The sequence below is a fragment of the Falco peregrinus genome, chromosome 1 (assembly GCF_023634155.1).
Source record: "Falco peregrinus isolate bFalPer1 chromosome 1, bFalPer1.pri, whole genome shotgun sequence".
Classification (NCBI taxonomy): domain Eukaryota; kingdom Metazoa; phylum Chordata; class Aves; order Falconiformes; family Falconidae; genus Falco; species Falco peregrinus.
This window is the reverse complement of record NC_073721.1, coordinates 105,233,373-105,261,299: the sequence shown is the minus strand read 5'-3', so window position 1 is coordinate 105,261,299 and position 27,927 is coordinate 105,233,373. Positions and strand designations below refer to the sequence as shown.

Sequence of the window (27,927 nt, the reverse complement as noted above, 5' to 3'; positions counted from 1 at the left end):
CAAATGCTGCTTTGAGGGCTGTCACTGTTACCACAGAGCAGTTTGGACATGGAGCTCTCTGGCGCAATCCAGGCCTGTGTAGATCAGGTGGCTGGGGCTTCAGCAGGTCAAGCCTTCAGGATCTCCAAGGTGGGAATCCCACAGCTTCTCTGGGCCCCTAGTTTGGCATTTGATCACCCTCATGGCAAAAAAGTTTCTAATATCTAATTGAGATTTCCCATGTTTCGTGTTGCGCCCATTAACTCTGGCCTCAGTATACCTCCAGGCAGCCTGGCTCCCTCTTCCTTCTGCTTTTACACTAGATAAGACTGTAATAAAATCCTCTCTTCTTAAGACTGAACAGAGTTCCTTTGTCTTCCTTGTGCATCCTCGTGCTCCAGCCCTGTGACAGTTCTGGCTGCCTCTGTTGGATTTAATCCAGTCGGAGATACTTCTGTACTGGGGCCCCAAATCTAGCCTAAGCCTTCCAGGTGTGGTCTCACGGGTGATGCACAGAGGAGAATAATCGCTTCCCTTGCCCTGCTGGCAGCTGTCCTGCTAATGGAGCCGGGGTGCTATCGTCGTTGTTGCCACAAGGGCACACTGCTGTCTCATTTTTCTGTCCTGAGGTTTCTGTTCCTGTTGAGGACCCTCTGGACAGCAGCCCTGCCCTCAAGCATGTCACCTGCTTCCCCTCACCTGGTATCATCTGCAAACTTACCACAGGTCCGCTCTGTACTGTAGTCAAGGTCAGTAATAAAAATGTTAAACGTGAAAAACCTCTGAGAAACACCCCTAGCAGCTAGCCGCTGGCTGGGCTTCATACCAATCCTCAAAACTCTTTAATCATGGTGGTCCAGCCAGTTTTCCACCCACCTTTATTGTCCATTTATTCAAACCATATCCCGCCAGTTTAGCCAGGAGATTATGTCAGAAGCCGTGCTAAAGCCGAGGGAAACAACATCACTGCGCTTCTCTTGCCCACAAAGCTGGCTACGTGTTTGTAACAGGTAGTCTGGAATTCTTCATCCCTATGCGTTCTGTATGTTTGTTGGGATATTCTCTTGAGAGCTTGAATGTTTTCTTACTAGTTTGATTTGAAGTTTGTGCTTTAAACTTAAAATTAATGTAGCATTCTAATTTCATACATTTAGATTTTCCTTACGATACAGTATTCCCAACACTATCGTATATAAAATTGTTCACATCAGGATCTTTTAAAAATTAAGAAAGCTTTGCCAAAAAGTGGTTATGCCACATCGCCCATAGCCAGATGTACGAGGAGGCATGGATGGTTTGCTTTGACACTAACTACTACACCAACTACCTATTTATTTATTTATTTACTTGCTTATTTATTTATTTATTTTGGTTGAGTGCTTGTTCTTAGAAGAAAATATTAATGAAAAAATGGAAAAGTAGAGCAAAATTAAAGGAACTTGAGAGATTTGTAGGCAGTGTTTTGGGTTTCTGCACGCCTGCTAAGGTGTGTTTGTATAGGTGGGTGTGTCCTGGCTGTATTCCCGACTGAGCTGTCAGGTATGGGAGCAGCTGTGCGGGCAAAACTCACTGACTGGCTGAAGTGTGTTTGCGGGTGCAAGGCTGTACAAGTGCTGGCCCCGAGCCTTTTTCACCACTGTAGTTTTGTGAGCAGTTCAGCATAGGATTGGGAAAACCTTGAAGTTTAAAATCGTGCTTTTCTACCAGATTTGACTTCAGGCCTGTTTAGTATCCTGCTCCATTTCACCAGGAGACCCCACGGATGCATTGTGCCTGCCCGAGGCGCAGGCGGTTCAGGGACAAGACGGCTGCTGTCTCCTGCATTAGCTTCATGTGCTTCTGCTGTGGCTGGATTAACGGATCCCCCGGCGCATGACGTGTACTCCATAGACAGCACAGAGATCCAGATGGTCTTAATTCAAGCTCGGTGTTTTACGGACTACTTTGACCTAGGCATTCGTGATGAAGATCATTTCTATAGCAAGTTTAAACTTTCAGAAGCTTTGCTTTACTGTGGTGTTTTGATGTGTTTTGAAATTGCAGGAAGTGTTACTATTAAACAGTAGGATGGTATAAAGGGATATTACTCCAATCAAGCCTGTTATGCCTAAAATGTTAGTCTTCTATGGAAACAATATTTTTTTTTTTAGCAGTGATTCAAAGGTTTTTGCATGTGTGCACTGTGCACACCAAGTTCCTACTATAAATATTCTGTTGCCAAATATACCACTGCTAATCTGTTTGACGTTAATTTACAGTTCTTAATAGCAGAGGGATTTAAGACAAATACAAGTCAAAGCTATTTCCTTAAATAACTAAGATACTGAACTTCAAACCGCAGTTCTATTGATTATTTTCTTATTGAGGGATAAAATAGAAAACCAGGCAAATCATTATTTTACTATGAATAACCAAATGATCTGGAGGTTTCTGATGAAACTGATTATTTCTTGGGAAGAATCTCATTCAGAGATTAGTAATAATACGAGCCAGCTCAGGAGGTGTTTGTGTGTTCTTGAGGTGTGTTTTCTATTGCAGAAGAAAGCTCAGGAATTCACTGGGGTGTAGCTTTCCTTTCCTTGTGTTCATGCAGTGGTTCCAAGAAACCTCCTATGCAGTTGTGGTTTTGCATAATAGATTAAAAAAACTCAATTAAAAGCTTTAGATACTTTTAAATAGATGAAGTGAAAATGTTTGGAAAAAAATTCTGTTGTATTTACTTGCTCTTAAAAACTTGGAGAAGAAGTTGGCACAATCAAAAGTAAAGAAGTAAAATCCTAAATACGAACCCTGCGATGGTCACATCCACTGCAGAAAAGCCTTTAATGCCTGTGTGGCTTTATTACTACAGCAACGAGAACTGGGCAGATGGGATTGGATTTTCTACTAGCTTCGAGCAGGGATTTTTTTTGTGTAACATGGTAACAAATCAAGTTGTCCTTATGCAAAATAATTCAATAGCTTTTAAGCATTTTTGAAAATTAAACTGTACTGTTTGGAAACAAGGTCAGGGTAAAGTATTATTTTTTATTGAAATGGTATTTGTTCAAGTTTCTGAGGATAAGTAACAGGAAATATTGAAGTGCCAAGTGCATTTTTTTTTTCCTGGGAGGTTTTAAAAGTCATAATATCAAATGTGGGAGGAAGACTATGGGTGTCTGTTTCCCACTTCGAAGTGTGAAGTAATTATCCTCCTGAGAAAGACAAAAGAAACCCCAAAGACTCCCAGTAGAAGGTTTTTCTCTCTCTGTTTCACTCAAGTAATCTCTGATACCACACACCTTGGGAAACAGGGTTTAGAAGGTGAACCTGGAAGAACTGCCACTAAAATCATCTGTCATTTATCATCTGTCATTTATCATCGGTCTTAGGTTGCCTTGAAGGATTCATTGGATGAAATGCCTGACGGCAGGAAAAATGTATCTAGGTTATCCTAAAATTCCAAAGAACTGGAAAAGGCTTTGCATGATTATGAAGCTTTACATCAGACATGTTTTGGGGGAAAACACAGTGTTTCCAGCCAGCTGTGACTTTCCAGGAGACACTGAACGCAAAGTTAAAAGTGGTTCAAATAAGGACGATGCAATGTTTGTTTGGTTTTTAGACCTTCATTGCCAGCAGTATGTCTGGTTAAAATCCTGATCTGAGATGTGGCAAGACTTCTTCCCCAACCAGCACCAAATTAAGACAACAAATGACGTTCAGTTACAGCGTTTATGAGAGGCAGACTGATGCATCTGTGGAACTGCTGGCTTGGTCTGCGGGACACTGAATCTGGCTTAACCAACAGAGAACAGATAATCAAAGCAAATAATCTGTTTTGGGATTCTCAAAAGAGAGCTGTGCAGGCATGGCCCAGCTTGTTCTTTATTCCAGAAAAACCCAACAGGAACACACTTCCTAGCGGGAAGGTGGAAGGATGTTTGTTTTGTTCGTAGACAGTAAGGCTGCCAGGGAGACCCTGCGAACCTAAAAATGTCAGCTCTCCAATTAAAATAGTTTCTTTGTGCCATATTGATTCTTCTGATCTTGTTGCCAAATTATTTGAGCCTGAACGCTAATTGAGACCTGGTTTAGATTGTTCAGACCTCTAATTGCAGGTGCTTTCTGTTTTTAGTGATCCTGTGGGGCTTTGTGCTCACAGTGAGAACAGAGAAGTAAGAGCGATTAGGCAAAGGATTTTGGGGTGTCAGCCATGTGCAAGGTACAAGGGGATTGAGCAGACTGCGTGGCACCTGGAAGGGCTTAGCTGTGTTAATTTGAGATAACTTATCTACTGTGTTTAGGGGTGACTCAGTGTTGCTTTATAGTGCTGCATGAAAGACTCCCATAGCCTTTATGCCATGGGTTCAGGCATACCAACCAGAAATATTCTTTCCACCCAAGTTAAATGGTCTCAGTCTTTTGGAAAATGTGCTATAATATTACATCTTATGGAAATCAAATAAAATACCAAGTAATATAGAGCTGCCAACTTAAATCTACAGAGAAGGGAAACTTCATGTGCGTTCTGTGGTATGGTATATTTAACACCACTGTATAGAGCTGCTTGCCCTTTGTAGGTTTTTATTGTAATGTATGCACTCCTGAACCCCCTCCCTGCTGTCAGTAGAGTACATACCAGTTCTGGCCACTGTTGACTTCTGTTGGTTTTGTTCCATTGTTATTTTATTTGTTTAGCGGGGTGTGCCTGTGTACAGTAATTTTGCATTTAGGTTTCTGGATTTAAAAGGGTTATATGCTGTTTTTCAAAAACTGTCACAATATTTATATATGTGAATAAGGGGTTGGCTGTTCCTTAACTTTTTACAGAAGACTGATTTGGCAAAACTTTCACAGTAAGCGTGCCAAGTGTAAACTGGCCATCCATTCGTATAGTCTTGGAACTCCTACAGGAGCTACTACACACCAAATACCTTGGAAGATAATATTTCAGTTTTGAGAGGGGATAATATTTTTAAATTGGTTTTAATATTAAAATAATGCACTGGTGACAAACCTCAGTGCAACGTAATCACATTAATTTAGAAACACTGAACTGCTACTGTAGTTGAAAAACTACTTTTAGACGCAGCAGTCCTGCTATCTGCTTGGATATACCTGTTGTTGCTGGTATTTTTAGTATTGGCATGGAAATGCAGTAAGCCTAGGAACTTTTTGTGGTCACTGAGATTCAGGAATGTCTTGCTATCCATATTTTCATGGAAATTATGTATCAGTGTCTAGGTCATTGCTGTATATCTCCCTGTAGCGTGCTGGGTTCCCCCCTCCCTCTGTATATTTTTACAGCGTTTAGCACAGGGCCATCCCATCCTAGGCTAAGGAAGTCAAATAGTAAATGTCAGCTTCACCTGTCTGTAGTGTCAGGAAACAGAACATCTGCAGTCACCAGGTCAGACACCTCTAATCCTAACTAGCTATCACTTCTGTCCAGGAAGTTTTATAAAATAAGCAGTTACTAAACCAGAGATTAACTTATTTTCAGATGGTCTTGAACATTCACTCTTGCCCCTATAGCCTCTTTAATGATACCTGTTCCCCAAATTGCTAGCATACAGACCCCGTATTTTGCTAAGAAATCTCTCTTTTTTAGGGATCTTTTGAGTGTTTTTATTGTGTAGCTGTGTTTGCTGTGTAGGCAGATGCTCTCTCAAATTAGAGTATCAGCAAAATAAGTACAAGCAGACAAATGAATAGTAGCCAATTGCTACTAAGCAGGAGGAGATGGTAGCTCTTCAAGAATTCCCAGCTGTTTAGATCAGCCCGGGTGTCGCAGGAGTAGGAGGTGTTGGACACTGACTTGGGTTTTGAAGAAAGTTGTTAGTGGCTGTGTGAGAGAGTTAGTGATTCCTTCCAGGCAAGCTGCCTGAAAGCAGAAAAGCGATAGAATTAATAACTACATCAATAAAGTGATACTGTTAGGAATTAAAATACCACAGCTTTTGTAGAAGGAAATTGTGGGTTTTATGTCCCTTAGGCTTCTTTCACGAATCAACTAAATATTTTTTAAGGGTCATCTAATATAATATATTTGAATTTCAAAAAAAGGTTTTTGAAGGTGTTCCTTCTCCTAGAGTATCTTCTGGAAACCGTCATGGACTAGGAGAGATTGATTATTCTGTTCACTAACCCATCCCTGAAAGGTATAAATAGGGGCCTGTGCTCAAATGCAGGGTGGTTAGCCATGAAATCATGTAAGCATCAAAATTGTTTAACGTATTTGTAAATCATTCAAAAAAGTGATCATTTTTACAGCAGTAAAAAATTATTTTTAGTAATAAAAGTAAAAGATGATCATAAAGAATCAAGATCTAAAAAGTGGGCGAATTAAATTCCATACCAGTAAGTTCAAAGTTGAGTGTAGGAGAAACCTGCATCACCCAAAAAAAGTGATTTTTTTTGGAAACTTCTGTGTAAACGTTAGTTTAATGATCACTGTTACTCCAAAAAAGGCTTAGAATTTCAGAAGTCTGTAGGAAAGGAATATAAAATAAAGCAGAAAAAACTTCATGATAGTTAAAATATGTCGTATACCCATATCTCGTATATAGTGAAATTCATCCACTGCCCTTAAGGTCATTGGTGTAGATGTAACTTTTAGCCAGTGTAAGCTCATAGTAAGTGGCCTAGGCGGGCAGATGGACATGTTTTGGGGAAGGAGCATTCTATAATGTCTTTATTCCAATATTTTTCCCAGTTCTTGGTCAAATACAACAGACTGGTTAAAGCAGCCTTTGTCTGGCAGCTGTGGTGTTTGTCCTCTTGCATTCTTGGGTTTCAGTCTTGTTCCTAGGCACTAATAAACACTATGTAGTACATACTTTTATGTTAAACCTTAGTATTTTAATGCCTGCAGCCCAGCTTGCCAAGCAGGTGAGCAGGATTCCTGAAAGGCAGAAGCTCTCCTTGTAGGAATAAGAGGAGCTGGAGGGGGACTGCACGCTGTCATTTCTCTATCCTCCAGAAGCCTTCCATGGTAATTGAAGTGCAGTTTAGCTTCCTCAGTGAGTGTATGTGTCATGGTTTAACCGGGACATATCTGATAAATTAAAAGCAATAATCACAGCCTAGGAGATATTTGTAAACAAAAAAAGGTGTTTGTGGGGAGTGGGTAAGAATGGTCATGGCTGAGAGCATTTGAGGCACAGCATTCTGTTGTCCAGAATACACGAAAGGCTGTCTCTGCATGTTGAGGGTCATGTGTGAGGGCAAACACAAGGGTTTTCCCTTGAGTATTAAGGGACCAGCTGATCACCTACAAGGGAAAAATTGTAACTACTTGTCATTGGAATAGATTGGAATATGCTGCTTTGATATCTGCTTTACCTACTCATGCAAAATACTGTAGGAAAACCACCAGCCTTACTGTTGTAATTTTTGTTAATATTCATGCTAAAGCATAAGTTAACTGGAAAATATACCCATGTGATTAACTGTGTTTGACTCCATGGGATTTAACACTCAGTATGAAAGCTGAAAATCCAAAAGCTTTTCTTCCTGAGATCTAACCCAAAAACTGTTCAGAAAATAGGTTCTGGTTTGTGTCAGGAAAGACTTAAACACCAGTTGTTCGTGCTGCTTTTACCTCTGTTTCAATCAAGCTTTTGATTGAAGAAGTTGATTGCTAAAATCTATATTTTGTCTGTTTACAGACTTGTCTTTTCATTTATAAATAGTGAAATCGCCAGGGTTTTGGCAAGCATCTGAATCTCATTAGAAAACATACATCCAAAGCAGCTTATGAGGAGAGAGAGGTTAATTCTGATTTTGATAGTAGATGCCTTAAATTTAAATGCTAGAAAACAGCATGTATGTGTGTATTTATATGTATATTTATATATTAAAAATTAACATTTTAGTATCTTAAGCTTACTTTTTCCTTTCTGTTTTCTGTATCTGAAAAGCTATCGGTTTTTTAAACCAAATCAGTAATTCTAAGCAAGGTCACTGATTTAATATCATAAGAGAGATGCCTGGTTTTCTGCTCCTGCATGACCTATTTACCGAGTAGCTGGTACGCACTGGAGCTTACTGGGTTACAGAAAGACTGATCAGGTAATTTAAGATTCTACAGGCTGTACACATTCCAGCTAGAATGTGATAATTATAATTCTGTCCTTTCACTCCATCAGTATTAACTAGACTCACTGGGAGAAAGTATTTTGTTTGGGAGAAAGTATTTTGAATGACTGAGTTGAACTAGAACAGTTATATAACTTCATGTAAGCCTGAAATTAGGTTACTAAAGTTTGTCCTAGATGCTAAATTTGTCTTCCGGACTGTTGTCCTGGTACACAGCAGTTCTGCTGGACTCTTCCTTGCCTCCCCTCCACGTTAAAACATCATCATGGATATATGCAGTGGCCTAATGAAGTCCTTAAGTGTAACAACTCCTCACTCCTCCTGTTTTCTGTATTGTCCCCAGTTATTTATTCACGCAAGAAATTTCTGTTGTGCTCTCTCTGTTTAAGTTTCTTTAAAGATTTTGTCAGGGACTTTTAAAAGCCTTTCATAAAGGTGGGAAGATGGTATACATAACAGCATCTCGATTTATTTTGCTTGTTGACCTCTTAAAAAAAATCTGATTATTTTGGGGTTTTTTTTTGTTTGTTTTCAAAAGCAATATTGACCCTTCTGAAGAACACTCCTCCAGTAACATAATATTATTCGTTACAGCTTCTACCAATTATTCACTATGGAGATAAAGTTAGCAACCTATTCGTTTCCTCCCTGACCATTACAAAATGGCATCAATTTGCCACCTCCTAGTTCCTGAAGTACACAGGCAAGAGATTACACACCACCATTACCAATTTAGCAACTTCATTCTTGAGTTTCTGTAGGTCCTTTGGGTTACATGGTATAGTTCTGTCTCCTCTTACCATCTTAAACATTCAGCTTCATGTTGGGCCATATGAAAACATAAATTATTTGCTCTTACCAGCTCTGCCTCTGATCCAGTTGTGATTTGAATTATCCTTTTACCCGCTCACACCCCTTGTCGTTTCCTTCAGGTCTGATTAGTTTTAGGTTGCTTTACTTTGGGTTACCTAAACCCACAGAAGACTGTAGAGCCAAGAATGATGTGCGCTGCACCTCTTTGACGTGTACTGGGCAGGCAAGAGCATCACCTGCTTCTGTTTCAAAAAAGTTTAGTGGTTTGGCAGCTAATCAATCTTAAATCCATTTAATACACTTTGTGCTCTTCTAATGCTTGGATACTTTAATTTAAACATTAGCAACATCCAGTCGTTACTTACGTAAATCGAAACATACAATTATCAACCCTGTTATCTTGTCAACCAAATGTGTATTCTCCTCAGATGACATTTGTGAAATTAATTGGACCAGGTTGCGTTGGTTGTTGCTTGTTGCTCTTCTTTGATTTCATACAGGGACTTCCATATCTTGATTCTGTGTTTTGACAGAGCTTGAGGGAAACTAATTATTTAGAACGCACACGTATCAAAACATTCCTTTAACTCTCTTATAGTAAATGTTCTCATCACCATTTAGGTATTAGGCCTTCTTAGAAGCCGGCTGGTATAGTCTGAGGATCTCCTTGGAGATCTCCTTTTAAACCATTCTAACTTTGAGTTACTTTGGCTATGTTCATAAATGGATAGCCTAAGCATAGGCACCAAGTGTGTAGCAGCTGAGTAACATCTTCTGTAGTGACAGTGTTTCCTAGCCCTTAAGAGACGGTTCTCCGGCAGCTGACCTTCCTCTCCCTGCTCTGCTGACCCGGCAGGAATTGCATACGTTGTCGCTGAGATGCCAGTGTCGTTGCTGTAAACAGGGTTTGCACCCAGCTGTGCCCCTGACGCCAAAATAGCCTGTACACAGATTCTTCCTTATTTATTCTGATTATCATCCTTTCTGTAGCGTGTGAATGAAGTTAGTGATAAAATCTAAATATTTGTTATCATTATTATCGTTGAGAGTGAAAAAATACTGTTGGTACTCAATAGTATGCTTCATGTATTGTAACCAGAAAGGATCCACAGCTGTGTTAGGATGCAATCAGTCTTCAGATGCTCAGAAGACAGCTTTGAACCCTGTTTTCAGGAATACATTAAGACAAGCCAGGCAGCAGTAATTTTTAGGCATGGTAATTTCTGCCTTGTGTGATGGGGTGGAATGACTTTCCAGAGTATTTTTCAAACCTTGTTTTTCACGATTGACTCCTCTCAGTCCCCTAAGGACTGTAGCAGTAAAAGGTTGTTTAACAACAACCCCAGATGTACCATCTGTGGAAACTTTGACTAATTTAATTTATTCACAATCTCTTTCGGAGAGTTGTCCCAGGGGTCCTGGTTCTATCAAGATCTTGATGTCACACTGTCGTTGGTTAGAAGAGCTTTGGAAGCTTTCTTAGCAGCTCAATTACACAGAGACCAAGTGTTGAAGAAACGAGAAGTCATATTCTCTGTGAACGAAGACCAGGGGTTATGCCCATGGGAGAAGAGTCTGCACATTGCTGGGGTACATATGATAGGGAGTGAAGGGTCTAGTTTGTGAAGAGCTAGAGAAGGTTGGGATGCTACTGGAAGATACAGATGATGATGTTTGAATAGTGAATATCGGCACAAGCTGAGGTAGAACTGCTCAAATAATGTTCTCACGGGGCAGTGAGGAGGGTTCAGGAGGCTACGATTATGAAGACCTTAATTTTTTCCTACTTATATATGGTAGGATTTTTGGAGAATGTTACTTGTATAGGAAGCAGATAACCTCTTATTGTAAAAGTCAGTTTTATCACCCACTGTTCTATAAATGTGTCCTCTTTAATTTCAGGGATTAATGAGTCTAGAGATTCATCTTACTGAACTGCCACAAAATAATTGTACCTTCTGTTTAGATTTTACATCCCCGTTTTTATTTTTAATAGTGAAACGGGTTTGAACTGTGAAGGCGTGTTTCAAACCATTGCTTTCAGAGCCTCATTTCAGTCTTACTGTTCCTTTTGGAGACGGCATGCCTTAATTTTGAAATCTTAATTTAAAAGGGAGAGTGAGAAGAGCAATAAATAAATAGCTTTTCAGTCCAGGTACATACCTTGTATGGGTACCTAACTGGGAGTGATGTCAAAGTCTATTGTGCTTTTTTCAAGTGTATTTTTAAAAGAGTTCATTGCCTAGGTCAGTGCCATTTTGAACAGAAGATTAATAAGCATCTGGGAGGGGGAAATAAGTTGGGAGTATGTAAGTGAGAAGATCTTAATGAGCCGTCAATGGCAATAGCCAAATTACAAACAATAGTACAAAGAGAACAGAGAGCTCCAGGCTCACCTGTGCCTGAGTAAGGGTTTCTTCTGCTCACAGCACCTGTCTCAACTTGCTAGTCCTCCCAGAACTACAGCCTGTAAACATTAGCCTGTCTGAGGACAAAGTGCCTTGCACATTTTATTAGCAAAGTGATCTTGCTTGCTGTTAAGGTTCTGAGAACTGCATCTTAACTGCATGACACGGATGCTCAGTGCAGAATGCTGTGCAGTGGTGCTCAGCTAAATGCCATCTTTATTCATGCACGGTATCTTGTGGTCTTCCTAAAACGTTCAGCTTTGACTACCCAAGCACGGATTTGCTGTTACTGCTAGCAAATGAAAGTTGTGACCTTAAATGCAAAACGCTTCACCCTACCGCACCCCACACCGCACTCCCACTTTCTAATAACCTTTCGGAGTGTGAAGACCTTTTTAACTTCTTTTAAATATCCTTAGGACAGGTCCCTGTAAGCTTGTATGTATTTATAGTAAATATTACACTGTGTTTGTCAGCAGGGAGATTGCAGCTATGAACTGGAGATTCGGCCTCACTTACATCTCGAAGACGTTAATGTTCAAAGGAATAAAAGTCATCTTTTGACGACCAACTCCACATTTGATCAGAAAGCATGCTCATCTAGAAAAGACATGGCACACAGATCAAAGGTAAAACCCTTTCTACCTGATACAAATGATGATGGGAGTGACTTTTTTACCACGTTTAAAGTAACAAAAGCAAAGACTCTGAAGAGAACTTCTGGATTAAATTTGGAAGCGCCTGTGTTGCCTACGGATACTAATACTTCAGCTTCTTACTCAGCAAGAAGGCTTGCTCTGCCTGAAAATACTGACCAGGGCAGTCCAAAGGATAAGGAACTAGAGGTGACGTTTGACTTAAATGCATTTATTGACCTATGTGACAACAGTGAAAATACTGTAATTCATGAAAGTGCAGCAATAAAGGAATACAAAACTGTGGATAAGGCTTGTAGCTCACTGGGGACAAACCATGCAGCTTCGGGTTATAGTAGCTTCACAGCTGAGAAATCGCCAGTGTTCTCTGACTTATTTTATCTTCCTGAATCCTACATGGATTCCTTTGCGCTTGTGACAGCATCTGAGGGGCCTTCATGGTTGAAAGAAAAATTTTCCCATGTGAGAAGGCTTTTATCCCAATCTCCTCCCTCTTTGAATAGTGATTTTGAAAACACGATGAGAAATGAAGAAACAGTATGTCCTCCTCAAAAAGGTACTTCTGGCAGTTATTCAGAGAGACTGCAGGACAGAGTCTTTCCTGTGTCCCCAGAAGTTGATCGTTCACTGCTGCTCTTTGAAAATCCTGAACTGAAAGTCACCAGTGAATTGTGTGATTCTGTAAGTACATGTTTTTCAAAAACTGTATCAACTCCTAAGACTGCTGCTGTTAAAGCCAAAGAGGAACTTCACTGGAACGACAGCTTTGGTAGTCTGTTTGACAATGAAGAATTCACTGAAATTCAAAAGAAAACTCCAACAATAAATCACACTCTGACAAATAACCCTTCAAATGAGTATTTTGTTCAAAAAAATAAAGAAGATCTTGAAATTAACAGGAACAATGTGATTATTGAGGAACAGAAGAGTATGCGTTTATTTGAAGATGAACACGTTTATGGCACAAATAATGGAAGGTTTTCTATGAGCAATAAGCACGTGGTCGGGCCAGATTCAGGTGAGAGTGTCGTTAGGCCAGTTGCAGAGCAAGGCTGCGACTGGTTTCCTTCAGAGGTGTGCTGTGTGGGTGCTGACAAAACCTGCAAGGAGCAGCCAAAAAGCAGTAAAACCACAGCCACGGAAATGCCAGGTGATACTAGCGTGAGCGAGCTGTTTCTGGATAATGAGAGTCTTTATGACTATTCTCAAGAACTGTTTTCTGTTACCTTTGATCTGGGATTTTCCATCGAAGAGTGTGATAACAAAATCTTTGAAGAAAATACAAATACTAATAATATCATAAAATTAAAGAGTGCCTCGGGGAGTCATGCAGATGTGAAATCCACTCAAGATGGAAAAGAATTATTGAATGGTGGCTCCAGACTTGAAACATCGCCGAAGCGGGATTGCAGAACTCCTGAGAAAAGAGACTTTTCCACACTATTGCCGTGCCGGAGTGGGAGCATGAGTGATAGGGAAGGGACGGAGGGTGGTACCGCTGCAGTACCTTTCCTGGAGTCAGGAGGCAGAACGGGAAGCAGATCACCTGAAGCTTTGGCTTCTGCACTTTCTACTCCAACAGGTAAAAAGGTTATGAATATTGAAGCTATCAGAAGAATTCCTATGGCTGTCTTCTCTTAGTGCCAGGGAGGAAATTCTAGAGGTGCCTCTTACAGATATAGTAAATAAAAGCCCACGCAGGCAGAACTTTGCAAGTTCAGCTGTTGAGGCACTTGATTGCCCTTTAGGAAGAACTGAAAACCTGGAAGAGACCAACCTTCATAGTTCACCTGTGACTCCTGCTAAAGGTAGGGATTTCAGTGGTGCAGTTAGTTCATACCTTCTTGTTTAAATAAATAGAATCCAGTATCTTTTGGATCCTCAATTTGGTTTTATGACTTAGGTGGGAAGGATGAAAGGAAAAGGGAATAATGATTGTAATACTAGAAGCTGGGTCAATGAGGAGACTTTCCTGGATCTTAACCCGGCATACAAGCTTAGCCAGTTGAGGCTGAAGTGAGTGCGTGTGTACTGGAGGAAGTACTTGGATTTAAACCTCTTGTACCTCTTCACAAGTTCTAACAGTGCAGCCGTGTGAGACACAATTGTGTGAGCTAGAGCTGCCTTTAAATCCCTTTCTTAATCTTTTCTGGATCTGTTGCATGTCAGTCACTGAATCCACACCTTCTTGCTTTCTTCCTGAGGAACAGAAACTCTGCTGATGGATTTCTTCAGTTTAGTTGCATGATAACTGACTTATATTTAAAATTTTCTGATTATAACTTCAGCACAAACCCAGATTGTCTTAAAAATGTGCACTGCTTGTAGGCTTTGTTCTATTTTTATTTCCTCCCTATTCTCTGCTCTTCTGTTTTTTTCTGGTTTAGCACCAATGTACCGTAAATATTTCATATTCAGATATTACCAATATATAAATGAACGTTGTTCTTCACCCATAGGTCACTTACAGATCATGTTCACACCCTTTGTTCTATTTATCTCTGAATAACCTTGAATTACTTTCAGAATATTTCAGGCTTCATAGTACTTGGCCTGATTCATAGGGCACAACTGAATTTTTCTGAATGATTTTGTTACTGTCCTTAAACACCGAAACAAAGCATAAACAGTCCTTTTGATGGTTAAAGCATCTTTTTTTCCTTCTCTTTGAATTTGTCTGATAGGCATCATGATTTCTGAAGATTATTGTTGAATACTGCCTTTCTTCCTGAATCATCACACCCTCAAATTGATAAGTTAGTTTGCTGAATTCAAAAATTGTAATCTGTGTAATGAAAAATAGTTATTAAAAAAAACCCAACCCCCCAACCCCCCCCCCGCCCCCGAAACAAAACCACAGAAAGAAACAAGTTGCTGTCTTAGAATTGCAGGTTTGAGAGTGAACTTTGGTCTGGCTGTTAAGGGCTTTGTCCAGTCGGGTCTTGAAAACCTCCCCGGATAGCATGTGTTGTTGAAATAATAGTTACTGCTATTTAAAGATGTTATTTTAGAAGTGGAATGTTTGGGAGTTTTGTGCTTTTCCTTCAAGAAATTCAAAGCTTTGACTGATTTAATTAGAACCAACTCTCTATCCCACCCTACCCTGCCATACTCCCGAAGAAAGAGAGTTAAAAATAAGCCAGGGTGCTGTAGCTGCGGTTAACCCCTGCTTTGGGGGAGGAAGGGGGTCATCGTGGGCAGCGTATCGGCTGCACCAGGCCCGGGGGCTGCCTGGCGGAACGGGAGCCTGGCCATGCAGAGCGAGAAGGGAGACCTTGTGTTTCATAAAGGCAGTCCTCTGTAAGAACAAAAAAGGCTGTAGCTGGATGAGGAATTGGAAAGAGGACTTTTTAGGGAGTTCCTCAGTGCACCCAAACGGTATGTTGTTACAAGATGCTTCCAGAAGCACAACTCTTATTCAACTTTTAAGGGCTTTTTCTCTTGGTTTCATTTTTCACCTCCCTTTTTCTGTATCTGCACTGCCAGGGGTAATCACTTCCACTCAAGAGACTCCCCAGGGAAGTAGGATTTATTGTACATCTCAGCTGGAGGTTATTTATTTTGATTAACAAGGCTAAAGGGAACAATATTTGCCACAGATCCATAAGTAATCTCCTTTGTAGGTACTTTTATAAGAGACAGATTTTGACTGCTCAGTTATAGCAATATTGTATTGTGAAAAATGCATTTTCTTGTGAATGTTGTTTACTATTTTTTCTGTAGGAACCAGCAGTGAGAGTGAAGAAGAGATCGTTTTCCGGAGAAAAAATAGGAAAAAAAAGAATGTTTTGAAGTCTCCTGATGTGAGTCTTGGAAAGAGAGGGAGGAAAAAAAAACAACAAAAAGATGAGAGAAGCAAAATGAAGTCAAACACGAAAACAGAAATCCTCTTTGCAATTATACTTATGTTCTGTTTACATAGGTCATGAATAATAGTGATTTTGAATCGCCAATTCGTGCCGTCAGGAAACGTCGACAGCCACTTAACGTGGTTAGTAAGTGCTTTGTTGTGACAGAAGGAAAATAATGCAAATTCATTTATGGAGTATATATTTAAACATTTACTCTTTCTCCAGTCGGTAGGCAAGTGTTCTTATTAAAAATATTTTATGCCATCTGACCTAAAGCGTATTAAAATGTAATTGCTTTCCTGCCTTCAGTTCTTCCCCGAGGTCTCCAAAGACGATTTTGCAGTTGTTGTTTGGCAGTGAAGTATTGCTATGGGCCGGAGAGCTGAGCCTCTCCCTTTGTGAAAGGCAGTAAAATAACTCCTACTCCACAAGGCTTTGCATTGGGGGGGGGAAGTTCCTGTCAGATTTGACCTGATTTTTCTTCCAAATAACATGTTTTTCTGTTCTTTTGTATTTAATAAGATAATTGGGGTTATTGCATTATTTTGCCATAGCAAATCAATCACGAAAAGATTAGGTGCTGCTTAAAAGAACCCAGATGTCGGAGTTTGACTGTGTAATTAAAGTATTGCTTGTTTGAGTTTTATTCATTGAAGTTTTTGTTAAATATTCCTGTAGTCGGACATGTCCAGTGATGATGACAAGGATTTTCAGAAGAACTCCAGTAGGACCATGAAGAGCAGCTCAGCAACCTGTAGCAAAAACCAGCTGAGAAATACAAAACAGCAAAAGGTCAATAGCAAATTTACATACAAGGTATGTGACATGACACGTCTCTCTTAATACGTTGAAGGTCGTACTTGGAGCAGTTTGCATTCAGGCGGCAATGTGGATAATGGCTGTGCTTTGTCATACGTGTGTGTGTGTGTAAGTGGACATTTGCAACATTGCAAAATCTAGCTCAGAAGAATGTGTCTGTGAACACAAGCAGTGTGTTACAAAACAAAACCAAAAAGGAGACAGAAAGAGACTTGGTGAGATTCTACTTTGTGTTCAAACTGCAAGAATGAACTGAAAACATTTTCTAATTTGTCTATATATTTAAATTAAAAAAAAAAGAAAATGCCAGAAATGTTTCACATATTTCAGACAAAAAATTACGGTGTCATTAAATTACTTGTTCTGGAGCCTGTATGTATTTTATGGTCTAAAAAATGGAGCTCCTGTCTATTTTATGGCCTTTGTAGGCACTCATGGTACAACTGTATTATAGTAGGCCTGCAGCTGGGCAGTTGTTTGTTTTTAAGACATGGTTTAGGAGGGTTGAGGCTTGTTGCTATTTCACTCAAGTTTATTGCAGACATTTGAGATGAAATCTTTGAAACACTGGGTAATGACCTGAACCTTCACATCCATTGCCTGGCTCTCAGAGGAATCTGCAGGGCCCTGCATAATAATCTTCTGAAGGAAAATAACAATTTACATTGCAAGTAGAAGATACTCAAAGATTAGTCAGACTCGGGAAGCTTGGTTTCTTGTCCAGAATTTATGCTATTAGGATACTTGATCATATGAATTTACGACTTACGCTAATGGTTTCAACTTTGAACATGTTAAGATAGCAATGGTCCCTCGCCCCAAAACTTAATTCTTAACTTAGCATTTTACATTTTAATCTGTCACTGCATCAGGAATGGATGCAGGAGAGGATGTAGGGCCAGAATCGTATATTCATAGTAAATTGAAAAGCTCTTAAATATACATTGATGTGGAGATGGAGACTTTCCTATAGTATCAGTATTTTGTGTTCTGGAATAGAAAGAATGAGGTAGATGAAAAATCCATTTTTCCATGTTTTTTTTTTTTTAATGTGAGACCAAAAGGTTCATGGAAAGGGAGTGTGTATACTTAGGAAATTCTACTCTTCCTTCACGTATCGTCTTAGCTAAATATCCATAATGATGAATATGTCAGAATTTCAGGTCTACAGATGATCCAAGACATCAAAATCATTTTGATCAGTCCACCGCCTGTTACGGCGTTCAGTGTACAGAAGTACAGGTAATGGAGCTGTAAGTGCAGCAGTGATCTGCAGTTAGATTAACTGAGACTATGAGAAGTCCCAAGGTGACCAAAATAGCTGCTGGCACTGAATTCGGAGACTCAATAAGGAATTTAAGAACCTGGTAATTTATTGTTTCCCAAGTGTGACCAGACTCTTGCCTGTTAGTTTCTGGTGTCACAGCGCTTTTACACCACAGGGTTTGTCCTCTCCGTAGTCCTTCACTAGTTGTGAAGTCCCTCACATAGTCTTAATCACAGGATTGAGACTAATTGGCAATAGCATTGAGAGTTCTTTCCTGTAAACAGGTAACCTCCAGTGTGTTTCACAATAATCAAAACTGTTCTAGAAAAGGAACTACTAATAAAGCCTGTCATTAAGGTTTACTAATTGATATAAGCAAATAATTAAAAGACTTAGGAAAATCTGAAAATCAGCGGTGTCACTTACTGTAGCACAAAATGTCCTAGTCTTTTGTGTACACATCTAAAATTTACAGCTTTGTGCTTTTTAGTAAAAATAAGGCAAACAAATCATTCTTCTAGAGTAATTGGGATACATAATGCTTCTAGGGGCTTTTCGTGTTTTACTTTAGTACTTTATAGCTGAAACTATAAGAGACAAAGTTAGCTTAATATAAACTGTCTCTGAGAAAACAACTTCCTGAATTCATTTGTTTTGTTTCCATGTGCATTCTTGTGAACTTAGTACCAAGGTTTGTGTCGTGTCTCCTGGACTGCAGTTCATGTGTGAGTGCTTCATCTTCCCTGAAACATGACCATTTCTCCATAAGGAGTTGGCATTGTCTGATGAATTAATGAAACAATTCTAAATCCTAAACAGAGAAGGACAAACCAGTGTGAAGTCTGTATCTGAAGCTTCTAGTGGACTTGGGTTCAGAGTAATCCAGCACTGCGAAATCAGAACAGATTTCTGAAAGCAAATAAAAAGAGTAAAACTAGATTTGTAAGTTACAAATTAACCTAATATTTTTGGGTAGCTTAGCTACAGCGTGTTAATAAACTCTGCCCGTACTACTAACTAGCTTGGGTGTAAACAGTGCTACACGCTGTGGTTGCTTTTGGCCAGTGCTTTGAAATGGACACCAGCTTCACTCTTCTGTGCTGGTGGGACAGGCGTTTGTGCGCTGGCCTGCGTGTCGCTGACCCGCGCGTGCTTTCCTTCACCTCTTTTCAAAGCCAGAAGCCTAGTAGCTGTGACGACCTAGACAGCTGATGTTCAGAGTCACGAACTGATTTAATCAGAGGTCTCATATGTAACGTTAGTTAACTGGGAGCCAGCTTCTAACTAAAATTTTGTTTGGATTTTTTCGCTTTTTTAGAATGCAGCAAGGCAGTTTTTAGATGAAGAAGCTGAGCTGTCCCAGCAAGATGAAGATGCTGTTTCATCTGATGAGAGTGATGATGCAGAGGATGAGCTGAACTCTTCACTTGCTCAGTTCTTGAACGATGATGCAGAGGTCACACAAGTGTTAAACAGTGAGTGAGGAGAGTTGTTTACGGTTTTAAGATAAAGAGTGTTGCTTAGCAAGTGGTGTGGGAGAGGCACGGCCGTTTTGCCAGCTAATGTGTCAGCTAGTAAGCAGTAACCTCCTCAGCTGTGATAAATCGAGTGCTTTCCATTACCTCTTATTACCTTTTCTGGTTTTTTATTCGCATGGGTTTCTTATGTACTATGTTCCTCACTGGAGTCTCTACTGTGTGATGGCTTTGGGCTGGCCGGAGTCAGTTCTTTGAGGACTGTCACCTCTTATGAAGCATCAATGCTCCATCATCACTGAACAGAAACACAGTTTTCCATTTCACTTAGAAATTTCTGATTCCTTCAGGTCTTCTGTTACAGAGAAACCTAAAACGTGATATGAAATAACAATAGATAAAATTACAGTGTCGACACTGTCACAGCTGAGAAGGTACTGCTGTTTTTTGGCCAAGATGGTTTACTTACCCCTGTGCTTACGAACCTTGTCCTTCCCTGGAATATTTAAAATTCCTAGGTGTTGCTGAGGATTTTCCTTCTCCACTGACATTGAGTTGTTCTCTGTAAGATCCTGTGTGGGCTTCAGTAAACCCATCCCTTTCTCACACAGTTCCTGAAACCAGTTTTTGCATCTGTTCTGGGAGAGACTTAAAACATGGAAACGGGAGTGATGTGGGTTTCCTGTGGCAGTGTGGCCCTTCTCCCTGCTATGGGCCTCCAGAGCTCTGCCCGCTGAGAAAACCACCTACGTGGCAGCGTTCAGGATGGCGAGCAGGGTAGACCCAGTCCTTTGCTTTGGGATTTTCATAGATGTCTGGAGAACTGAAAATTTTTGTTTTTTGAAATACAGGTTTTTGGGACACTATAAAGGAATTACTTACTGTTCCATCATGTCTTCTATATTAATGAATTTAAAATCATATCCTTAATAATCCTATATTCTGTCTTGTTTTGATTCAGACTGTGAGATGAAAGGAGTTTACCTGAAATCTGTGCGTAGCCCAGCTCTTGGCAACAGATACAAAATGGTTCATCGTGAATTCAACATGACGATTTTCTCTCAGGTACAAAAGGAAATGACAGCCGTCCTCATGAAACTGGTCATGTGTGACTGTATTTAGGTTCTAGTCCTACTCTGAAGTGTAGCTTGCGGCCTATTGCTGATAAATAATAAGTTCCAACAAATTACTTTTGACTTAATTTTGATTTTTAAGTTAAAGTGTGCAGACACTTATGCTTTGATAGAAGCACCCCCACCCCATTCCTCAGCCAGAGAGAGGCTGTCAGCCAGTCTGGAGCAAAAGCATCCCAGTCCCTAGTTGTCTTCTCACTGAAGAGCAGAGCTGTTACAGTGACCACTGTTGATCAATGTAACACTGCAGATGCTCCAGGGTTGGAAGCTGACCTCCCCGTCCCTGCTGCCTTCCGCTGTCCCAAAGGATGCTGACTGACATCCTCCGAGGAAGAGTCCTCTCACCCAGCGTGTGACGTTTCCAGTCTCTTAACCGACTTCCCAGTTTGGTGAATCAAACAAGCCCCATGCAGATGTGGAGCAGTTTGGGTGTATTGCTGGAGAAAATCTCTCTCTCTTGGCACCGCTGCCCGTTACCCAGTTGTATGTCAGATTGCCGTGTGCTCTTGCTGCCGGAGAAGCCGCAGTGCCAAGAGATCACATTTTCTCTAGAAACTAGGTTAGCTCCTGAAATGCAAGTTTGGAAATGTTTATGAGAAAATAAATTAGTATATTTAACGGTGCTTGTTGCTGCTCCTCAGCACTCTCTGGCAGGGTGCCTCTTGCTGTCCAGTGTCGCCAGCGTTACTGGGGCTGACCCTTTCCGTGGACCCCAGATGTTAGTTGTGCCCCTGCTGCATGGGGTAACCACTGAGCATGAGGGACTCTCCAAAGCGGATCCTTAGCCACTTTCTTGCCCTATTACGCACCGTATCGTTACGCACAAATCCTGCCTACTCATAAAAGGGCCGGTGAATGTATGATCGTGACGGAGCTGTTTTCAAAATGATAACTTCTTCTCGTGCCTGCTCCTGGCTCAGTTCAGTTCCTATCACACCTGGCTGTGCTCCCCCTCAACATGAACGCTGCATGGTGCTCAGCTGAGATGATCTACAAGATCTATCTTCTGGCTTCTGTTTTACTCTGAACTCTTTGTATGTCACGTGACATAAGTCACTTGTAGAGCAGTTTTTAGCTACTTCAGTTTTCCCTTGAAAGAATTATTTTGCCTTGGAAAACTAAGTACCCAAATAGAATTGGAAAAACAGATATTCAGGATCATTCCTTATCCCCTCTCCACATTTTTTTTCCCCTGTACCTTGTATTCCTGTTTTCTATATCACCTTCAGCACAAGAAAGTGGAGATCTGTATTGGATGAAAAGGGTAAATCACTTTTTTTTTCATTACCATAAAAAAATGCAGGTTGTGCTCAGTGATTATTTGCAAGCAGATAAGAAGAATTCATAAGGCTCGATTTCCAAGCAGCCTCAGCTTACGATGTCGGTTTTGTTGTTGTTTCAGCTGAGGCAGAGTGCTGCTGAAAACACAAAGCTTGAACTTCCATTTCATTTTACACATTGCAAAGGCATCATGAAGTGCTTCCGTCAGCAAGCCTTGCGCGTGTGCTGTGGCGTTCCTTGTGCATGTGGTGTAGGGTGCGGGGTCTGCCTCAGTGCAAACCTGCGACCCAGTGGGCCAGTGTGGCGGTTCAGTCCTTTCGCCTGTGCAGACACGTGCAAAGGAGATACTCCTGCGGGCATCCCAAGCTGTGTGGTAGCAGTATTAGTGAGCAAGTCTTGCTTCTATTGTGATGCTACAAGTAATATTCCCTTTAAAATCTTTCTGGTGAGAAGCCATGGGCCCAACTGAGTGTATGTGCGTTCCAGCACAGCTACATGTGCTGGGCCTTGCGGGGCAGTAGCTGAGGAACTGCAGAACGTGCTCAGCGCGGAGGTTCTCAGAGGTGTGAGAAGCCCCTTAGGCCCCACAGGACTCGTGCATAGGGTGGGTTGGGTAAGCAAAGTGCCTTTATGGAGCGGAGGAGCAACATCGTTACCGTATTTCAAAACTAACTTTGGGTTTCCCCCCTGCCCCAGATTCCTGAGCAAGACCAGTCTTATGAAGAAGACAGTTTCTGTGTTGGAGAGGTGGAAGAGGAAACTTGCAAAAGTGAATCTAGCGAGGAGGAAGTGTGTGTTGATTTTGATCTCCTAAATCATGAGAGTTTCACTAGTGGAAGAAAACAATACCTCACTCGCCGCAGAAAAAACTTAAACCAGGCTGGAATGAAAGAGGACTGTTCTGTCCCAGTGCCAAAGAAGAAACCGTCCCGAATTATTGTTGTCAGTGATTCCAGCGGGGAAGAAATAAGTGTCAGCAATGAGAAGCCTGTGAAAACAGACTCTTTCAGGGCAGAACAGGAAAATGCTCAGGTACCCAAGTCACTGCCTTCAGCCTCTTCTGCGCAGCCCAGAAGACTTGCTGGGGAAGTCATTGTTCACCAGGCTGTTGAGGATAAGAGCAAGATGATTCCCAGCTTGAAAGCTTCAGTATCGGAAATGCTGGATTTTCACCCAGACCAAGTCAGGAGCACGTGCTTTCCGCCAGCTGTCGCCAGTTCTGATGCAGGGAAGGAGGCTCTCCAGGCTCGCAGTGAGGTTGGTGTTATAACTCAAAACCAAGGACCTTGCCCCTCACGTTTTGCTAAAGAATCCCAGCCGGTGGGAATCCGGCCCATCGCGCTGCTGTTTCGAGGGCTGTCAGCAATACAGCAGCGAGTGAGCGTGCTCCTGGTGGTAAGGGAGCAGGTCCAGGCTGCTTGTACCACGTTAGGTAGCTCCCTTTTCTTTGGTATCGGAAGTTTTTGTACTCACAGGGTAATCTGGCGAGTATTATTAGTGGTCGGGAAACAAAAATGGGGGCATTAGATACTACCTTGAGTCTGACGGTCGTGGAGGAGTATGGATCTGTTTTGAATAGCAGAGAGTGTCCACTAATTCTCTGGGTTTTGTAGTTGCAAAATACTTGTTCAGTGTCCTGAAGTAACACATTCATAGTTGGAGGCTGGGTTCCTGATCTCGTACGCTGACTTCTACCATGTATAATATTCCGTTTTTGTTGAACTTCTTAGTGAAGGCTGCATGCTTTCGTCATTGGAATTTGGAAGACTTTATAGATTAAAGTGTTAATAAGTTTTGCAATATTGAGAAATACTTTTTAGATTCTATTAATTTGATTTAAAAAATAAACTGGAACAAAGTGTATTTTTTTTTTTTATTAAGCTATAGGTATTTGAAAACTTTTTTTCACCCACGTTGTTCTTTGGCCTTATGCTTCTGCGATCAGTTAGAAATACTGTGATTCTCAACATTTACAGGTGGAAAGTTCTTTGAAGAACACCTGTAGGAGCACTTCAGTCCCGTCTCATTCTGCTTCCACAAACCCCTCTTCAGCTCCAGCTCTGTTTTCATGTGACCCTCTGGAGAAAAAGCCTTCGCTCTGTATTCTGGTAGACAGTCGTGAGATCTCCTCTGGAGCGGAGGTGATTTCTTCCTTGAAGGCAGTTCACGGAGTAAAGGTGCAGGTTTGCTCGCTGAGCAGCAGCGATTACATTGTAAGCAACTGCATGGCGGTGGAGAGGACGTTTCTGTCAGACTTAGTGAACTATGTGAACAGGAATAGAGTCACCCAGCGGATCCAGTGCCTGCAGAACATGTTTAAGAGAATATGTGTGATTGTGGAAAAGGACAGGATTAAAACAGGTGGGTGTCACCAGCCTGGGGCAGCACGGGGACGCACTGGTCTCTGCTCAAGGCTTGCACTGGCTACACTGGCTTTCTGTATAATACAGGATGGAAAGTAGATTGAAAACCTGCATTTTACCCTCTGTAGGAGTATTACAGTAATAAGCTGAGCGTTAAGATTTGTTCTGCTTTTGAGGGCCTTTTAATATAGGCAGAAATACACAGCCAGAGCCAGAGGGATACGCTGCTTACTAATTACTGAGGGAGGGCAAAGCAAGTTAACTCAAACGTTAACTGACCTATTAATATGTGCAAGAATACCCCAACTTCAAGATTATTTCAACAAAGAAGGTGAGAATAGTAGAAAAAAGGAACAAGCACAATCTTACCTGTGCTCAGCACTAAAATAATAGCGGACTCCGGAAAAATACTTTTTTCGAGCAGCAAGCTAAGAGGTTTAGAACCAGTGAGAATGGCAGCTGGCCTGAGCACAGCACCCCGCATATTAAGCCTACCTCCAAACTGCAGAGGCCAAACCACGTAATGACTGCTGCTTGAACAAGCAAAAGATGAGCTGAATAAAATTGTATTTTAGAAAAAAAAGAGCACTCCGACAACGAGTTGCTTTGGGAAGGCTGCGTTTGAGCTATTGCCTCGTGTCACAGCGCACGGAACAGAGGAGTCTCAAGAGCAGCTCCTGACTTGATTAAACATTTGTGGAAAATTCAAGATTATTTCATTAACTTATATAGTCTGGACCAGCCATTTGTTTTAAAACTAAAATCCAAATCATGCAATCAAATGATTTTACTAACGCTGCCTATTCTCAGTGCCATCTAGAAAATAACGGAGAGGTCTTGCTTGCACCTGCTTCAACTAGAGCTCAGCATTCCAATTAAATGACAGACGCTCTGGGCTATAAAACACCACTGTTGAAATCAAGTTGTGGACGCAGCTTTGTTTTTGTGACATAAATTTAATTAATTGACAGTTCAGATGTGGAAACGATAGAATTGGTCACTGACGATGTAGCTGCTCAGAAGGGGCTACAGATCAGGGCATTGCGTTTGAGCTGCCTTTTTACCCTGCTGCTGAAGGCGTCATTCATTTTCATTGGTGGTGTCCAGTTTTTCTCATTACGCTGTTTCTGGAGTGCTGCTGGTTTCTTATTTGACAGTGTTCAAGTTCATTGTTACTTCTATAGCTTTACTAAACCTCTTCTGATTCAGTCTGTCCTGTCATTTTATCCTGTGTTCCTCTCAATCCGATCTCCTAATGACATTTCATTTGCAATTTCTGTGTTAATTCCTAAACTGTACCTCTCATGTAACCAAGTCTTGCCCCTGTGACCTTTACTTGTTTCCTTTCCCCGTGGTGTTCTCCCTTATGTTTTTTGTTGCAAGTTCTCAAAGCAGGTGATCTTTGAACCATTTTGTTTTGTGAGTGATTCATATTAGATTTTCACAGTAATTTAGCACTTAAATCTCAGTGAGTTTTTCTGTATTTTCACTCTGCAGGAGAAATGTCACGATTTTTCCAGAGGACGCAGTACTATGACAGTATGCTCTCAGCCTTGGTCCAGGCTGGGGTCCAGATTCTTTTCAGCTCTTGCCAAGAGGAAACTGCTGGTTTGCTGAAAGACCTGGCTTTGGTGGAGCAAGGAAAAAACGCTGCCATTTGTGTGCCAACGGAGGTGGAGGGTCACAGACAGGAAATGCTCAACTTCTACTTGACTATTCCTAACCTCAGCTACCTGGCTGCTCTCAACATGTGCCATCACTTTGGCTCTGTGAAGAAGATGGCCAACAGGTAACAGCAAAGATGTGTGACAAGTGCTTTCAGGCCCGACTTTCCTTTCGCTCCTGTCTCACCCGGGACCTCCTGCCAGGGCGGTTGCTCAGGGAGACCCTTTGTACACCTCTCTGTTGCTGCCGGCGCTCCCCTGTCCTGTTCTTCGTGCATTTCTCAGGCTCTTCAAGCAGAGCAGGGCAATGACACGGGCTCTGCGTCTACCATCCCCCCTACTGCCATACCTTTTCCTTTCCCTTGTCGTGGTATTCCCTGTTTTCACTGCAGTTTTCTTAGGCTTGCTTAGTCTGGAGTGCTCACCGCCCTCAGGGGCCTGGGGAGGGGAGATCACCGGCAGCTCGGGCTGGTCCTGTTGCTCTCTCGACGCTTCTTGCTCACTGGCAGTTTCCCCTTCTGTCCTGGCATCCTCCACTGGGCTCCACAGAGCTGCAGGTCAGGTGCCCTCCTACTGTGGTCTCTTACAGCTCGCCCTGCGACATCGCCGCCGCTGCCCAGGTCAGCCCGCGGAAGGCAGAGGAGATCTACCGCTACTTCCACTACCCCTTCGACAGGCAGATGCTGCCTGACCACCTCTGCCCTAAGGGGAAAAGCAATGCAGCCGCCAAGGACTGAACCGAGTGAAAGTTCCCAGGGCCCCAGGCTGTTTTCTTTTAACTGCACTTTACTAAGTTTTGATTTGCTGTAAAATATGTAAATAAACACTTGTAGAATGACCAGGGGCTCTGAGTGTGCTACGTCCTCTGCTGTTGGGCACCTACTGGGAGGCTCTGCTGGGCCTTTACCGATCTGCCTCTGGCAGGGCCACATGCCGGCCGTGTCACCCAGGCCAGGGCCTCCCTGGTAGCTTCGTTACGGCCAGGCACGTGGCTCTGAGCAGCGTGGTGGCTGCGCTTTGGTTGCTGGGTGCGATCATTCCAAAATGCCTTTAAAAATGAGAATGAGGGCTGAAGTGTTTTGGCAAAGTAAAGCTTTCTGGTGGTGACAGGGGAAGGAGCCACCTGCAGTTACTTGCCATTTACTGCAAGACTGGTACTGGTTTCCTAGGAAAAATGGGAATTAAATCCCAGACTGGTGGGGGCTGGAGGGGACCTCTGGCGACCCCCCTGCTCAAGCAGGGTCTCCCAGAGCGGGCTGCAGAGCCACGTCCAGGCAGGTGTGGATGTCTCCAGAGCAGGAGACCCCACCGCCTCTCTGGGCAGCCCGTCCCAGCGCTCCGGCACCCTCACGGTAAAGACGTTTCTCCTCACGTTCAGGTGGAACTCCCCGTGTTGCAGCGTGTGCCTGTTGCCCCTTGTCCTGTCGCTGGGCACCGCTGAAAAGAGCCTGGCCCCGTCCTCATGACTTTCCCTTAAGGTATTTGTGTGTATTGATGGGATTCCCCTCTGTCCTGTCCAGGCTGAACAGCCCCAGATCCCTCAGCCTGTCCTCACCAGGGAGATGCTCCCATCCCCTCATCATCCTCGTAGCCTCTGCTGGCCCTGCTCCAGCAGTTCCCTGTCTCTGTGGAACCGGGGAGCCCAGAACTGGACACAGCACCGCAGAAGTGGCCTCACCAGGGCAGAGCAAAGGGGAGGATCCCCTCCCTCGACCTGCTGGCCATGCTGCTCCCAATGCCCCCCGGGGTCCCAATGCCCCCTGCCCACATTGCTGCCCCCCACCCTCCCAGGCCCTTCTCCGCAGAGCTGCCCCCAGCCCCTGCTGTTCCTTACTCTCCTTGCCCACAGCACTGAAGGGGTGCTAGGGCTGCAGCAGGCTGACGGTGGGAAGCAAGTTCGCTGCTCTCAGGGGGCCGCCCAGCTGCCACCTCCTGCCCCCGGGCCCCCGCCTGTGCCCACCGCCTCCCGCTCCCGTGGGTGCAGCCCTCCTGCAGGGTGCTGCCGCCAGCAGCTGGGGCTTATTCCTCCCTCCCCCGGCGCACGTTCCCGAAGAGGCCCGAGCAGAAGGGCAGGGAGCAGCGGGCCCCAGGCTCCCGGCACCCACCCACCCACCCCACGCACCCATCTAACACCGA

At 42.5% G+C, this 27,927-nt stretch overlaps 1 protein-coding gene across 5 annotated transcripts in view; it reads left to right on the top strand.

Moving 5' to 3' along the window:
* FANCM (FA complementation group M) overlaps nucleotides 1-27,927 on the top strand; it is a 544,761-nt gene that overhangs the window by 49,244 nt on the left and 467,590 nt on the right. Inside the window, exons 14-23 of one of the 5 annotated variants that reach the window (XM_055804735.1) lie at nucleotides 11,759-13,520; nucleotides 15,662-15,741; nucleotides 15,861-15,929; nucleotides 16,468-16,605; nucleotides 19,194-19,350; nucleotides 20,312-20,415; nucleotides 22,461-23,021; nucleotides 23,741-24,125; nucleotides 25,625-25,916; nucleotides 26,381-26,533. In XM_055804735.1, the coding sequence (XP_055660710.1) occupies nucleotides 11,759-13,520; nucleotides 15,662-15,741; nucleotides 15,861-15,929; nucleotides 16,468-16,605; nucleotides 19,194-19,350; nucleotides 20,312-20,415; nucleotides 22,461-23,021; nucleotides 23,741-24,125; nucleotides 25,625-25,916; nucleotides 26,381-26,528 (3,696 nt within the window). In that variant the 3' untranslated portion in view covers nucleotides 26,529-26,533. Of the gene's footprint in view, nucleotides 1-11,758; nucleotides 13,521-15,661; nucleotides 15,930-16,467; nucleotides 16,606-19,193; nucleotides 19,351-20,311; nucleotides 20,416-22,460; nucleotides 23,022-23,740; nucleotides 24,126-25,624; nucleotides 25,917-26,380; nucleotides 26,631-27,927 lie in introns of those variants that run through there. The other 4 variants (XM_055804743.1, XM_027795563.2, XR_008747335.1 and 1 more) reach the window with 4 other exon arrangements.